Here is a 16060-nt window from a genome sequence, read left to right on the forward strand (position 1 = left end):
ACATTTGTACACATAACTCCCCGGGTCTCTTAAACCCAGACTTCTCTCCCAAATCGCAGATCTGCAGTACCAAATACCTGCTGACTAATTATCTCCATCACGATCAAAGCATCCAGAACCAAAATTGCCATCTTCCCCTCAAAATAAGCTCCCTGGGGGCTCCCTTCTTTCCATTAGCAGCAGCCTCACGGGTTCAGGCTTTCAGGCATTCACCATCCTTTCTCCTGCTTCCTGCACAAGACCACACAGAGTCTACCTCGAGAATCTCCTGAATATATTCACTTCATTCCAACCCACCGCTTCCAACTTAGTTACAGTCCTTGTGACTCCATCAGCTTCCGAGTTAGTGTTCCTGCTTTTCTCTCTGAAAGGAATCCACTGTGTAAGACACTGCCACTAATTTAATTTCTTAAGGCACAGGTGCCATTATGTAATAATATCCCCATTTAAAAATCTTCAAGGGCTCCCCAACAACTGCAAGTAAGCACACATTGCTCATCCTGCCATTCAAAGCCTTTGGCAAGGCCTAGCCTATCTGTGCAGCCCTTCTCTTACCACATATCCTAATTATACTGTTTCCTGAACACAACATAAACTTTTCTAACCTCGTTCTTTTATTTACGTGCACCCATTCTTATGTAAACATCTGTCAAGGCTCACATCAAAGATAATCTCCTCCATGAAGTCTTTACTGATGACCTAGAACAGATATAATCTTTTCATTGTACAAACACTTAAAGCGCATTTATTATGTATCTTTTCTAAAATACCCACCTTACTCTACTTTAGATTACACACTGTACTGTATCTGAATATTAGTGTTCACCTTCCTCACCAGACTATAAACTCCTTTAGGGCAAAGACAGTTTCTAACTCATTTACTATGTGCACTTAATCCACAGTAGACACATATATTAGCTAATATAAATCTAATACAGATTAGATTTCAGGGAACACATGCTTGAGAGCTTCAAAGTACTTTTATGACTATACTTCCAAGAAATAAAGCTACATTTATCTACCGATTCATTTATTTAGCATGTGTTAATTAAACAGTTATTATGCATTATGCTAGATACTAGAGAATCTGTAGGGACCCAAACGTTAATGAGACAGAGTCCTTGTCCTCAAGGAGCTTATTGACCATCAGGAGAAAATAAAATGCATATAAATTACTCTAATTCGAGGAAGATTGTAATAATCAACATTAAAACACGTGAATAGTCGATCTCATAATTTTAGTATGAGCATACTTCGAAAATTGATAAGTATACCCTACCTCCAAAAAAAAATTAACCAAATAGGGATCTTCTTTCAGTTTTGCACATACAATACAGAGAAACTGAATTTCTTCATTTTCCGTTGGTGTTGCAAGGACTTCACCACACAGTCGAATTAATTTCTGTCAATAAATTTTTTAAAAAAGGTTTTAAGTTAGGTTATTTTTTACAAGCATGTAAGTAGCCATCTATTTGCTTTAAATAGATGGCTACTTACATGCATTATTCAGATAGACCACTATTTATAATCACCTTTACCAAAATCAATTTACTAGTAGTAAATTTTCAAATACATTAGCCTAAAAAAATTAATGACATATATAAAAAAACTCTCTTAGAGATGTCATAAGAGATAAGTAAAAGGAAAAATTAATGTATAAAATTTTAGAAAATATAAAGACAAAGTACATTTACTATGTCATACATAATGAAAACTCGAGTATTTGTTAATTTGCATGTTATTTTTAGAATAATTTCCTTTATTATTTTTACTCTTAGAAAAATCATATATAATTATATCTATAACAAATCGAACCAAATAATTTTATGGGAGGAGAACAAAATACCTGCACTGGCCTGTGCACGTTAATGTGTGGAAGTAGTGGCTGCTTGACTCTCCCCAGAAGCTTAGTGTAGAATACCAAAACCTGCTGTTTCATTCCTGGAGGACACTGAGTATGGGAAGAGAGGAGAGCAAACAGGAAAAGAGTAGACAACACAAATACACTTACACAAAAGCTTAAAAAATAGAAGAGACAATGTATGTGAATGTATTCGACTCTCAAAAGTCAATGCAATTAGTCAGAATAAAATTCTCAATTAAATATTAATGACTGGTATTCAAGAAATAAAATTACATCTGGGACTATAATGTAGTATGTGGGACCAGAGACTGATGTAATTACAAACAGCATGGTGATAAGACCCAGTTGAGATTGGAGTTTGATTCAGGCAATGTCAATATGTTTATATTCTAAAATGCTACGGTAACATGAAACAATTAATAGTTAACTCCTTGGCCAAAGTAAAGCCAGAATTTTGTTCCTTACACTAATGACAAGTAATCAATAACTTTCTATCATATAAATGCAGGAGTAAATAAAACCTTCTAACACATACATGTGAATATAAGTATTCCTATGGTATAAACTGCTGTGATTTATTCTAATAATGCTGTTTTAAATTAGTTGCGAAATTATTTACATCATGATTATTAAAGGCAATTAATATTTAATAGAGAAGTTTTTATAACATGCCAGCTGTTTTAAATATTTGCTGAAAAGTAGGTAAACCTGATGAGACCTCACATTGTGGATTAAGAGAGTATGAATTAACGTTATATGTTCTATAATTAACCTACCTTATATTGCCTCACATTTAAAATACAATCCCAAGATGAGTAGTATTTCCAAAGCATCATCACAGATGTGCTATCTGGAGATAGTATAAACTATAATCTTAAGCACAACATTTTCTAAGATAGCAAATACCTTACATTATTCAAATAAAATACTAATAGTTACAATCACCTATATCGAAATAAATTTACTACTAGTACAATTACTAACATTCGCTCAAAAATCAATATTTATTCAACTTAATGTCGTACAATCCCTCTCTCCAAAAGACAAGAAAAAAGAAGCAGGGAGGGGAATGAATTGCAAGGTATCAGGGAGATGTGGTGCCTAGAAAATATAAATTGAATGAACCGAATTAAAAGTGAACTGGTATCATAGATTAGTTAAAAGGCACTTGTCTTTAATACTACTATTCATAACTTTATTTGGTGTTTAAACATGTCTATTAGTTTTTTCTTATCAGTTTGATTTTCACATATAGAAATTCACAGAACAGAATCGCAGATTTTTAGAGCTGGGGAGGCCACTGGTAATCACCTCCTTGTTTTTAAAGAGAAGGGAAGATTAACCAAAGGGAAGTGCTGAAGGTCACGGTATATTAGCGACCAAGCCAGGCCCCCTAACCCAAACCCGAAGCTCCTCCCCTTCCCTCACACCGGCACATGGTTTGAAACCTGTCTTTATAAGTATTGAAAGTTTTACAGAATATTGTTTATATAATATTAGCTTTGCAAAGATTTCTCAAGATTCATTAGGCCTAAAAACTTGAATTTCCTCCACACATCAGTAGAGTTAATGTCAGAATAATCAGTGACATTCAAGATTATGAAAAATAATTCCTATTTTTGTAACCCAATTTTCATTGGATTCCTTCTCATTTCCTTCGATTCTAAGCACATGTACTTGAGTTTATTCTCATAAACGTTTACACTGTAATTCTAAGCAGCCTTAGTACCAATTGTTGTCTAGAGCATTTGGGAGGTTTGCTATCTCTATGGAAAGTTATATTCATATAGGCTGCACAATTTTCTTTGTTTCATATACTGACTTAAATCCTGCCATGCTTAGTACATACCTCCATAATTAAATTTAGTACTTGGCGGCTGCCTTATCTCTAAGACCTTAATGCATGGATTACACGCCAGAGAACGTGATGTGGATTAGGCACTTACGTCAGCTTTCCCTAAGGTATATAATGTTTCCAAGATCTTGTGATGAAGTAAATATTCCATACATGGCCCCGTCTCTCCAAATTCTCGTTCTTTTTCTTCTTGGACCAATATATCTAACATCTGTTCCAGATGAGATGGAATATTTGTATCTGTGACTGGGGCTTTGTCATCTAAACAATAAAAAACATTCGAACATTTTTAAGCTGCATATTTGCACCTAAAATACTCTTTATATTTCTCTATTCTTATTCAAATTGAAAAAAAATCAAACTACAAACCTAAGTGAGGGTTATACTCATGGTATAATTATCTTTGCTAGAATTTAGATGATGCTCTTGCCATCTTATTAAAAAACTGAATCAATATTCTGGAATATATTCTACAAGCTAATTTTCCTGCAGAATAATTTAGAAATAAGAGCCATTTTTGTGGAAATGGGAACATGATAAAGAAAAACACACGTAATATCAGAGTGCTGTATGCACTTGTAATTAAAAAAAATTTTTTTTAATTAGCCAGTTCAAGAGGTCTGAATTTTAAGTATCTTTATATAAAAACAGGTTGGCCTTGAACAGTAAGCTGAATAACCTAGACAGTGTAGAGGATAAGTTCTGCTTTGACTGCTACTGCACTACTTCTTAACACTGAGAAGTCAGATACTTAATGCCCCTAATTCATCTTTATCTATGAGGAGCCCAAAGAAAAGTGCTTTATTAAAAATTTCCACATCTTCACTCTTTAACACACAGCTATGCCCAAAGTGAAAGCTGCTTCTCATCTGATCTTGTACCCACCTCTTCCTCTACTATATCATTCCCATTGAATACTAAATTGCAATATTTTCCACCTTAAAAAAATAATAACCCTCTTTTGACACTTCATCCCCCTCCACCTGTTGCTCCATGTCTCAGCTGCACTTTATACTTACCCTCAAGCGAGCAATCTATCTAGCATCTAGACACCATTCTCTCTTGGTTGTCTTCTACCTCACTGGCAAAAGCAAAGTTTCCTTTGCTATTGTTCTCACCTTCCTAACGTCTAAACACTGAGCCCAAGGTCTCAGTCCCTGAACACCTTCTCTCTTCCATCTATCCTTACTCTCTAGATAATCTAATCTAGTCTCATGGCTTTAAACCCTACTCCCGTGTGATGACTCTCAATTTCATCTCTCTCTGGATTACAGATGCCTTATTTCCAACTGTCTACTTGACACATCCAACTGGAGAGATAATGGGCATCTCAAACTTAATATGTTGAAAACTCTCTTACAAACCTGCTCCTGCTGCAGTCTCCCCATTCTCATAAGTAGCCCTTTTCCAACTGCATATGCCCAAAGCTTTGGAGTTATCTTTGACTCTTATTCTCTCTTACCCAATATCCAATCCATCAAAAAAGCTTCCTTCAAAATACATCCAGAATACAATCACTTCCTAGCACCCGCACCCAGGTCTAAGCCACCATCATCTCAAACCATTACAGTAGCTCCCTAACTGTTCTACCAGCTTCACCTCTGCATACCTTCAATCTAAATTTTCACAGAAGTCATACTGATTCCTTTAAAACAGATTTGGTTACACCTCTGTTCAAAATCCTCTAATGGGCTCCCACCTTGGAGTAAATGCCAAAGCCCTGACCATGGCTTACGAGGCCCTGTGTGAATCTGCGCTCCACTCCCAACCTGCCTGATGTCATCTCCTCCACTTTTTCCTCGTTCACTTTCACTCTAGCCACGCTGGCTTCCTGTAGTTCCAAAAATATGCCGGGCGTACTGCATGTTCCAGCCTCAGGGTTTGTGCGCTCGGTCTTCTTTCTGGAACTTTCCCCCTAGATACTCCCCAGACTTGCCTCCTCTCTCCCTCGGACTTTAGCTCAGAAGTCACCTCAGGCAATGAGGCCTTCTCTAACCTCATATAGCCAACTGCCCACCCACTCCCTCAAGCACACACTTCCATCTCCCTCGGCCTGCCTCATTTTCTCCTTAACAGTTATCATGTGACACTATATGTATTTGTTTGTTTATTGTTTGCTTTTCCCAATCAATATATTAGCTCGGTTATAGAGTTTGTCTGTTTGACTGCCTATCCTCCAGTGCCCAGAACAATGCCTACACATAGTGGGTGCTCAACAGATACATATTTTTAATAAATCTAAAAGAGGAATTAAAAGTAAAATAAATGGTTTATAAATTTAAATATAAAATAACTTTGAAAACTAATTTGAAATAAATTTAGTATTTCACAAATTTCTGTTTAATTAACATTAGCATTGTTTCTTACCTGAAGTCTCTATGTAGTAATGGGTGATCGCCTTCCAGTGATAAACGAAATCTTCTTGTAAAGGAAGAGAAGGTGCCAGCTACACAAATACACACACGCACACAAAGACCACAGCGATTAAGAAGATGGCAATGAAAGTTTCCCATAAAGTAGAACTCTATATTTGTCTACTAATGATGTGAAAGTAACATAAAAATAAGAGGTGAGCTTTAATTTGCTTCCACATGTCAGATATCAAAGAGAAACTAAATGAATCAAACCCAAGAAAGTAAAAATTATTTATTAAGAGGAAAAATATATTTAACATTATTATTAAGCTACACTATTTTTTTCCCTCCCTTGAAACTAGTAACTAGATATGGCTTCAAAAGTAACAGTGTTAAATAAAAACACACAATATTCTATTACTATAATATCAGGAAAATGAAATTACCAATAACCAAGAATCTTTGTACCTAGGACTTTGAAATGCAAAACAGTAAAAAGCTGCTATGTAATTAGTTACACATCACCACTGAAGAACATATACCAAAGTCAACCCTGTAATCTGATTAAAACTGTTTCCTACTTTCAGTGACATAGAGATGTAAATCTTTTCTTTTTTAACCCTAGATTAGGCAGAGCGTATTTTCAGCAAAATAACTACGTGAACAAGATACTATCAATTTAAAGTCCACGAAGTCAAAATGTTTTACATTTTAGCGTTGAAATTACTTCAGAAGTTTTAGGACCAAAATTATACCCCTTCAGGAACCTATGAGTATTTCAAACGTGTGTTAAGTAAATAGAAAGAGACTTGGATTCACCTTGTACCTTTTCTTTTCCTTAAAGAGAGAATGCTCCCCCAGTCCCAGTATCGTCAATGAATTTGGTCAGAAAGTACAGTTGACCCAGCTTACTTAAGAACAAATAGGTTTCTGTTCTGGGAACCTAAATATGGCAGAGTAAACTTCCAATTTCATACACTTCGTCTAAACAGATGACCTAAGAGGTCATGTTCCTCCTGTCCTACTACTTGTTCCATTTTGATTTCTTGGTGTTCCCGGCAAAGAACTCAAAGTCCGAAACACTATCAAAACAATTTCTACACTATTGGGCAAATTATAAACACTGGTCATAGACACCTTACATGTTTCAATCCAGAAGATGAAATGTACTTAGGAAAAAAAACAGACCTGAAAATTTGTCAGTAATGATCATCTTAATGCTAGTTCCTCTATGCTTGCCTATTTGCATCTATTCCTGAGTTAACACTCGATTAAGAGAATATATGTACTCATCTTACTTTCAAACAGAATGCTATGAAAAACTTTAAAAGACTCTAAGATCTTTAATAAAGGAGTTAAAAACTTTGGGATTACTATACTTCGAGAAGAACATGGGGAGGGAAAAAATTATAAAGAAAAACAAGAATGAAAGCGTTAACTTGAGAAAATAATCTTCCTGAAATTTTCAGATAAAAAATCTGTTTTAATCAGCTACTTGATTTTAGAATCTTCTTCAAAACATGTAAAATTTCTCTTGGTTTTTAGAACTGGTTTTTTATACACCAGCTATATATAGGTAAATGTATTAATAACCAGGACAAACACAAATGAAATCTGGTGTTTCAAGAAATGTACCTAGTTACTTAAATATAAGTGTGATTTGTCACATTTTTTCAAGGGAACATCCTGGGTATATACTGAATTATAGCATCCTTGTTCCAAATTATTTTACCCATGGGACTTTATTTCCAAGGTAAGTCACTAAATCTTACAGGATTTGTGTCAGGACCTTTGCTGTTACAGTCGAATCCAAAGCAAGATGCTAATATTTACTTATGAATATCTCTCTTCCAGGAGTCTGATTTAAAGAAAAAAAAAATCTATTAAAAGAGACAGTGAAGCAGTTCTAAATAGCTAATAACTCGGTTTAGTAATAACCTTGTTCAAACATGAATAAATTTCCTTATTTATGTAAAACTTCCTGGTAAACTTGCCTCTTTCATACTAATTCTAACACGCAAACTACTTGTTTACCATTGCATAAAAACATTTATGCTCTGGGTTAAAAAAAGTGGGGAAGAGATGTGTGAATCATCATGAGAGGATTCTAATTTGAGTTCACTTTTTACAATATAGAGATAAATTTTTGAAAATTCATAGTTACTATCTCAACCACAAACTGACACGAATGCCTCACTTGCACACTGCTTTATTGGGAACCCTTGCCCTGTTCTCTGCCTAGGACATAGTCTTTTCCACACATGCATCTGGCACCCTCTACCAGTCCACTTGCTCTCTCCTAGCCTTTATCCCATATTGATAATTGTTGAATTATCCAACTTCTCCACTAGGTCATAAACTCTAGGAGGGCTGAGATTGTGTCATCTTTTTCATCACTAAATCCCCAGTTTCCAACTCAGTGATGGCATAATAGTAACCTTTCAATAACACTTACTGAGTGAATAAATGAATGATATAGCTATTGCTATCATTTAAAAAATAGTTATGTGCTAGACACAGTCGCTACAAAGTTTACACTTACTGGTCTTAAATTCTCACAAAGGACTACTGGACCCAAACAAACTCCTATTACGGCCCAAAGCCAGACTTGCTCAAGGAAACACCGCTTGTAACTAGAAACCCAGACTGTCTTTCTTCGAAATGCCTACCACCCTAAAGGATCCACAGTGGTAATTCAGATGAGAACTAGTGTTCTCAAAGCCACATCTGCTTACTGTCTCATGTGTATCATTCCACCCCTAGGTCTTTTAAAATGCCTCTTCCTCTCCACAACTTTCCTAATGCTCTTCCTATCCGCTCCGCCTCCCCGAAGTCCAGCTCTGTTCTCACTTCCTCCAACTACCCCAATTCGCAGTGCTTGCTCCCTTCCTCCCTCAGAGCTCACTGGCTAAATAATCGTTCAATAATAATGGTTAACATTTACTAAGCACCTACTATGTACGAGGCACTGCACTAAGCACTTCATGTGCATTATCTCATTTGAATTTTCACAACAGTTCTGAGATAGGGACTGGAACTCTGTTCTACCTGGCTCTAGGGGCTAAGCCATACTCCTGTGCAGTGTTTATACTTTAACTTGTGTATTTATTTGTTTTGTCTCCCAAATTAGACTGTAAGCTTGTGAGCATAATTTATTTCCCTTGCACTGTGCCATGCTTTAAACGTTTGCTGAATGACTGAAGGACCGAGTAAGAGACCACTTGTTGGAAAAGAATAAACTTAAGAAAACACTGCAACACTGCATATGTTTGCTTTGAGGTTTTAATTCCCCAGGCAGAGTAGTTTTTGAAAGCATCATTTGCCCCAACAATCATCATTATTTCTTAACTATAAATTTGAAAACATTCAAATCCTGAAAAATGACTTGAATTAAATCAATTAGTTAAAATGGATGAAACTTTCTTCCCTGACACTGCCCTTTATTCTGTTGGAATAAGTCTGCCCTCAAAGGGTGGAACTGGTTGGGATTGAAAAGGAATCAGTCCCTGGAAGACTACCTGGCACAGGCTAGGCTCTCAACAAATACTGAATTGTACTAAATGGAAGGCATTTTATTTATCCTTTGGAGAAGTACTACAAAAGCCCAGTCCAACCTCAAAAATAACAATAAGAGAAGCCTGATTTCAGATCTGTGACATGTGGCAACTAACAGAACAGATTCATTTCATAACTCTTACTGGCTAATCATTTCTACACTGAGGAAAGACTGTAATTTCTGAAAAGGGAGGCAAGAATTACATTACAGTTTTTGTTTTTCGTCAAGGTGTGAATTTCTCTCCTAAACTCAAAACACAGTCTATCAGCTTAATAACACACTGTCAAATACTAATCTTTGAAAATATCTTTTTTTTTTCTTGTAAGTAGTTAACAGGAAGTGAGGAGAAACCATTAATTAAACAATAAAGAAAACTCTACCTTGAACTTCATTTACATGACTATCTGGTCAGCCCTAAAAAACCATTTAAAGGCTGATCCAATTGAAAAAAGAAACCTTAAAAGTAATATCAAAAGAGTTGGGAAAACATTACACTCTCATACAAAGACACAACTGAAAAAAGGTCCTGTCATTATTTGCATATAGGATTATCTCCTGTCTCTGAACAATACTGATAATTATGTTAATTGGAATACCGTATCAGAAAATGCTAATTGAGCATACAAATTAAAAGGAGTACAGAGAAAAGCTAATGAAATGAACTGAAGAATGGCAGGTTTAGTTTACAGAAAAAAATGTCGAACAAATAAATAGAACTGAATGAATGGAAACCAATCTTGGGCTAGGAAAAAATATTCCTCAATTACAACAAAGACGGCTTATTTATCATCATGTACCAGTTAATTCCCAAGAGATTCGTTAAAAGAAAAAAATAAGTACGCCAAAATTTTTTCATGAGATTTACTCTCCTATCAAGATAAACTGGGAAGTATCACAGCTGAAAACATTAACTCTAAACAAATAAAAAGAATGCTTTTATAAATGCTGTGCATTCATTCTGATGACCAGGTGACTATAATCCACACTAACTTTCTCACTAACCTCAGTAGAGAACTGGATATTATAGAACCAGAGTCAGACAATTAATTTAGATGGATAATTAGGTAGATGCTGGCATATACATTATAAAAAGATAATGAGGATAGATAACAGAGGCCTCAGGGACAAAAATGAATCTTTACTGGGAGACCATAAAAGCCATCTTTTTCTAAGTAATTATTTCTGTAAATATCAGCCTGACAGGTAAAGGATATAATTACGTAGTATATTTTATTCCCAGTTACCTCGACGTTAAGCTGTATTCAATGTTTAAAATTAAATAATTCTTGGTATTTGATGTTAAGGAGTAACATACATGTAAATGCCACTGTTTTTTTTTTTTTTAAAATAAATTTTAGTTAAATTCTTTTAACCTAAAAATGCTGTGGATTGGCTATAGCAGCAAGAAAGGAAAATTAAAAAGTCTCAGAATCTAAAATTCATTTCCCTCAAGTGTAATACTGCTCTTCATTCATGAACACGTGTCATTCTTGATTTGACAAGTTTCCCCAAGAACCTGTAGGAGAGCTAAACTGCTTTTTAAACATTTCCCACCTATCACTTAAAATAACTGTACTAAAGTTTATTACTGAATTTTAAAACTCCATTTTATTTTTGTTACCTACCCATATAAATTGTTCTAATGTAGTAGATTTAAAAATAAAAAGTTGTATGGATTTTAATGTGCTACATCACACCATCTGAACACAGAAAAGAGAAGGCATTTTAAAAATTAGCAAAGTAATAGTTTTTTCACAAGATGCACTTTTTAATTTGGGCAATTCTCCCAAAGTAAAGCAACTAAACCTCTCATTATTAAAACAGAAGCAAGCCATTTTTAGTTCCTTCTCGTGTGTTAGTCTGTTAGGGTATTTGAATAATGTGTCTACGCTGGGGTCTAAAATCATCAAAGCAGAGTACAGCTGTAGCATAAACGAAGAGCGTCCAGGAAGACAAGGCAGAGGAGGAAACAGATGGCTGGGCGCTCCGTGGGGGCTCGGGGCTGCCTACACCCTGCTGGAGGAGCCCCTCCAAACTCCTATTTCACATCAATCAATAAGGTCCAGCTGCGTTCTGCAAGGCCTGCGGAAGCAGAAGCAGAAGCTAGCGGGATTGTGAAACCGGGTCGGGTGGGCTGCGTCCTCGCCGGAGTCGCCCCACGGTAGGAGCACACCTTCCTACCCATCCCCCCCAAACAAACAAACAAATAAACCCAAGCCGGGCAGTGTTTGGCCGTTTCTTTTGTCATGCTCAAGGCTATCCACTTTTTGCAGAAGAAGGTTAACGGTCATGCAGTTCGGGGGCGCTCCAGTGGCTCCGCCAGGTGCGCCCCCACTCCCCTGTCCCCGTTAAAGGAATAAGGCGACCACCGGCGGCGACCAGGGGGGGCGTATGGTCCTCCTGGGGCGCCCCCGCCCCACCTCCTGGGGGAGGGAGCAGGACCCCGCGGCCCGGGGGGAGGAAGGAGAGGCGATCGGCTCCGAGCCGGACCCGGGGCCCCGGCGCCCGGATGACGCCGCTGCGCCGGGCCCCGGTCGCGCCCCTCCGGTGAGCAGGGGCCGCCGCGGGCCGGGCGGAGAACGCCCGCCGGGCGCGTAGGCCGCCGCCATCCCCGGCCTGTCGTGCGCCCGCAGCCCGCGGCCTTACCGCCTCCACGGCGTGCTGCAGGATGGAGGTGAACTTGGAGAACATCCTGTCCCGGGACTGCAGCAGCCTCTCCCGGGACGACCTAGACAGCTCCTCGATCCGCCGCCGCCGCCCCTGCTGCGGCTGCCGGGGCCGCTCCAGAGTGAAGGCCGGTGCGGGGCGACGAGGACGAGCAGAGCGCCGAGGCAGGCCCGGCCCGGCCGCTCCAGGTGCGCGCGGGCGGCGCGGCGCGGCGGCTCCGGCGGGCGCTGGGACGTGGCGGGCCGTGCGGAGGGTGTTGCGCGCGGACTCGGGCCCCGCGACGCTCCGGCGGCGGCGGCGGCGGCGGCGGCTCCGGCGGGGACACGGTGGCAGCCCGGCTCGGGTTCCTTCCGCCTGCCTGGCCCGCCGCGGCCTGCAGGGGGCGCCGCCGCGACCCGGGACGCCTGGACCAGGCCTGCCCTGCGGCGGGGCGGCCTGACGCCGCGCGGGCGGGAGAGGCGCGCAGAGGCCGCGGCCGCGGAACCGGAGTCGGGCCGAGGGCAGCCGTCGCCCTCTCCTGGCTTCGGGGCGCGTCGGTCACGGTCTTTCTTACCTTTTAAAAATTCAGCCAGCCTCACACAGCTTTGTTTCCAGTGGAAGTGACATGCCGATTTCGTAGGGAAAACATAGCCATATAAGTATATGATATCCCGAGGTGCGTTCTTTTAGGGCAGATTTCGGTAAGAAAAAGCACTGTGTTCCTAAGGCAAAGTGGAACGTGGATTTAAATGCTAAGAATTAGGACAAACCAGCTAATGCCGGTTTAGAAACTGTAAAATTTATTATTATTTCTTCCACATTAAAATAGGAAGCCCCCAAAGGAAATACGGTGAGATGGTTCAGTTAATAATTTGTTACATGTTTTATAGGTAGGTGCAGTGCATTCAGTATAGCATTTGCTATTCAGTTTATCACATAATACTGGAAAACAGTGAGGGAAAGAATCCGAAGGGATTCTACTAAATGCATAGGACACATGAGTGGAGCTACAATGTGAGCACTTGGATGGAGGCCCCTTAAAGTACTATGCAACAGTGTATACTGGTCAAACCTTGAAGAAGCACAATTCAGGCTGGTGCATTTTAGAGTGGGTTGATACAAATTATGAAAATGTTCATATTCTGGAGATCTTTATGTTTGTTTTTGCTAGTACTGGTATTTTATCAAAAAGACCATTAAGTCCTTGATAAAATGAGGGTGGAGTAAGTTTTGCAGAATCAGTGATGAAAATATGTACTTGCAGTTGAACTGAGAAAAGGCGGGAAAGGTAGCCAGTAGTGCAGACAGGTTAAACGGTCTCTGGAGCTGGGTAGCCCAAACTGAAATCCTAGCTCCGCCCCTCACTGTGGCAAGTTATTTCACCTTTGTGCTTTAGCTTCCTCATCTCTGAGGTTGGGGAGAAAAGCACGAGGTTGTGTGAGTATTTATTAATATATGTAAAACACTTTAACGGCGCCCAGTCCAGAGTAATGCATAGGAATTTGTTATTATCGTTATTAGTATTAGTATTGAAATGTGCTCCTTACCAGATTTTGGCTAATTGTGTTTACTTCAACCAAGAGTCCATAATGTTTATTGTTATTATTCACACAGTTTAAGATGGTTAGTTATATTATTAACCATAATTATTTTCCTTACCTAATTGTCCTACGTTTATGTGGTATTTTTCCTTTTCATAGTGCCTTACAACCACTAATTGTATGAGGAGGTCTGTTTAAGACAGGCTTATTTAGTGTTGTTTGCATTTGAGGATGCCTGTCTTCGTATACTTAGTATAAACAATAAAATATGTTTTACTCTAGATCAATATCAATATTTAAGATGATGATTCATCTACCTGATGTCTAGGTTCCAAGACATACAAGTTGGACTAGAATTGTAGTTGAGCAGATCTTCTTACCTCCTATTCTTATCCCAGAATTCCTGTAGTGACACCAAGATTATCACCAGCCCTCTGTATGGCCACATTTGGCCCTACCTCAACAAAGTGTCATTTGAGAAAACAAACAGAGGCTTCCCTTGGCCTCCAAAACCCTTAGATGTGGTTGCCTCAAATTCCTCAATTAGAACTTTATTTTTTTTTTTCATTTCATTGGCTTCAGCCAAATAAGAAATTTAGTCCCTACTAAAACTAAAATACTCTTGGGAGAGATAACACATTGAACTTTATCATTCATTATACCCCATGGCGAATGAATTTGTTAAATTCTTTTCTGAATGAAGTTTAATCAGTGAGGACACAGAAGAATCCATAAAACTGAAACTCAATTGGGATAGAGTTGAAAAAAGAAACAGAAAGAGGAAATAGATGATTCCTACTTTCAAAGTTTGGCAGACTTCCGGTTAAATATACGGACTGAATTTAGCAACATTCCCTTCTCAAATCCCATAAAATTACAGGAAGGGAATTTTTCAAGTTATAAACAAGTAAGATTGGGGATAGCAGCAACAAAATTTTGAAAATTGGAAAGTTGCTGTAAAGGGGGTAACTGATGTGGCTGACCTAAAAAAGCTGAATGAATCCTAAGGCAGCAATTAAGAAAACCAAGAACTAAAGTGCTTTGTTATTACATTCACAGAACCTCTCAATGGCTTGGGAATTGGTTACCTCTGGAAGTGGAAATAAAAGTGGGACCAAAATTAGAATAGAGTGAAAGTTTGCTTAGAATTGGATAGATCCTTCTCCACTCCACAAGATTGTTGGAGACTGCCCCCTTCCCACCCTGATATGAGATTAGAGATTAGAAAGAACAGCAGTTCCATACTGGGAGAAAAAAAAGAAGAGGATAAAGTGAGAATAAACTTTGTAAATGTTGAGATACAGGACCCCAACCCTCATTTTTCTCTTGGCTCAAAATACAGGCATCAGGCTGATCTTTCCACGTAGAAGATAATACGGTGTCCTGTCTGGAGAAGCTGACAGTTCAAAAGACCTAATAATTCTGCAGCGGGAGCCCAGGCAACTCCACAGTGCAGCCCTCAATGGATAAGCTTTATCCACATGTTCAGAGCTTCAATCAGTTTTTTTTTTGTTTTTCATGAATCTCTCTTAAATAGGATCAGACAGCCGTGGGTCATCAGCAATTTGAAGAAAGCCTGTAATATTAATGATAGAGACCAGAAGGAAAAAAAAAAGGACAAAAAAGAAACTTGGAAGAAACAGAGTTGCTTGCATTGAAGAGAGAGGGATGAGGAAGAAAAAAAAAACCCCAAACATAAAAACGCTATCATTAATATTTACAGAAAGATAAAAGAACATACTGCATCTGTGAAACAAGGAGGGTGTACTATTTTTTTTAAAGCAGCATTTAGAAATCAATAAAGTGATAACGGAAATTAAAAACAGCCTATGAAAGATGGAAAATAAACTTGAAAAAAAATCCCCCAAACTAGAGTAAAAATGATATAGGGATAAAAAAAATGGGGGTGAGGGGATCTTTTAAAAATTAGAGGGCTATTCCAGCAGACACAATATCTGAATAAGACAATAAAGAGAGAAAGTAATCGAACTAATTATTTAATATAATTTTATAGATATGAGTATCCAAACTGGGACAGTTCATTAAGTACCAGAACAATAAATGAAAACAAATTCATTCTAGTGGCCATTATGAAATTTCAGAACAGTAGGCTCAAGGAAAAGTCCCATGAAACTTGTAAAAAAAAGAAAAATCAAGCTCATACAAATAATCAAGAATTACAGTGACATGACACTTTTCCATGACAACGTAGGAAGTGAGAAGGCATCAGGGCAATGCCTTCAA

At 38.4% G+C, this 16060-nt stretch overlaps 1 protein-coding gene across 1 annotated transcript in view; it reads right to left on the reverse strand.

Annotated features, from left to right (window-relative positions):
• The window catches only part of FHIP2A (FHF complex subunit HOOK interacting protein 2A), a 29166-nt gene extending 16534 nt beyond the window's left edge, over positions 1–12632 (reverse strand). Inside the window, exons 1-5 of the mRNA XM_039871131.1 lie at positions 12276–12632; positions 6087–6165; positions 3811–3980; positions 1847–1951; positions 1280–1402 (exon numbers count right to left, since the gene is read on the reverse strand). Of these exons, the coding sequence (XP_039727065.1) occupies positions 1280–1402; positions 1847–1951; positions 3811–3980; positions 6087–6165; positions 12276–12320 (522 nt within the window). The 5' untranslated portion in view covers positions 12321–12632. The remainder of the gene's footprint in view (positions 1–1279; positions 1403–1846; positions 1952–3810; positions 3981–6086; positions 6166–12275) is intronic.
• Between the last annotated feature and the right edge of the window lie 3428 nt (positions 12633–16060).

Source organism: Pteropus medius, unplaced genomic scaffold (assembly GCF_902729225.1).
Source record: "Pteropus medius unplaced genomic scaffold, Ma_sr-lr_union100, whole genome shotgun sequence".
NCBI classification, from domain to species: Eukaryota; Metazoa; Chordata; class Mammalia; order Chiroptera; family Pteropodidae; genus Pteropus; species Pteropus medius.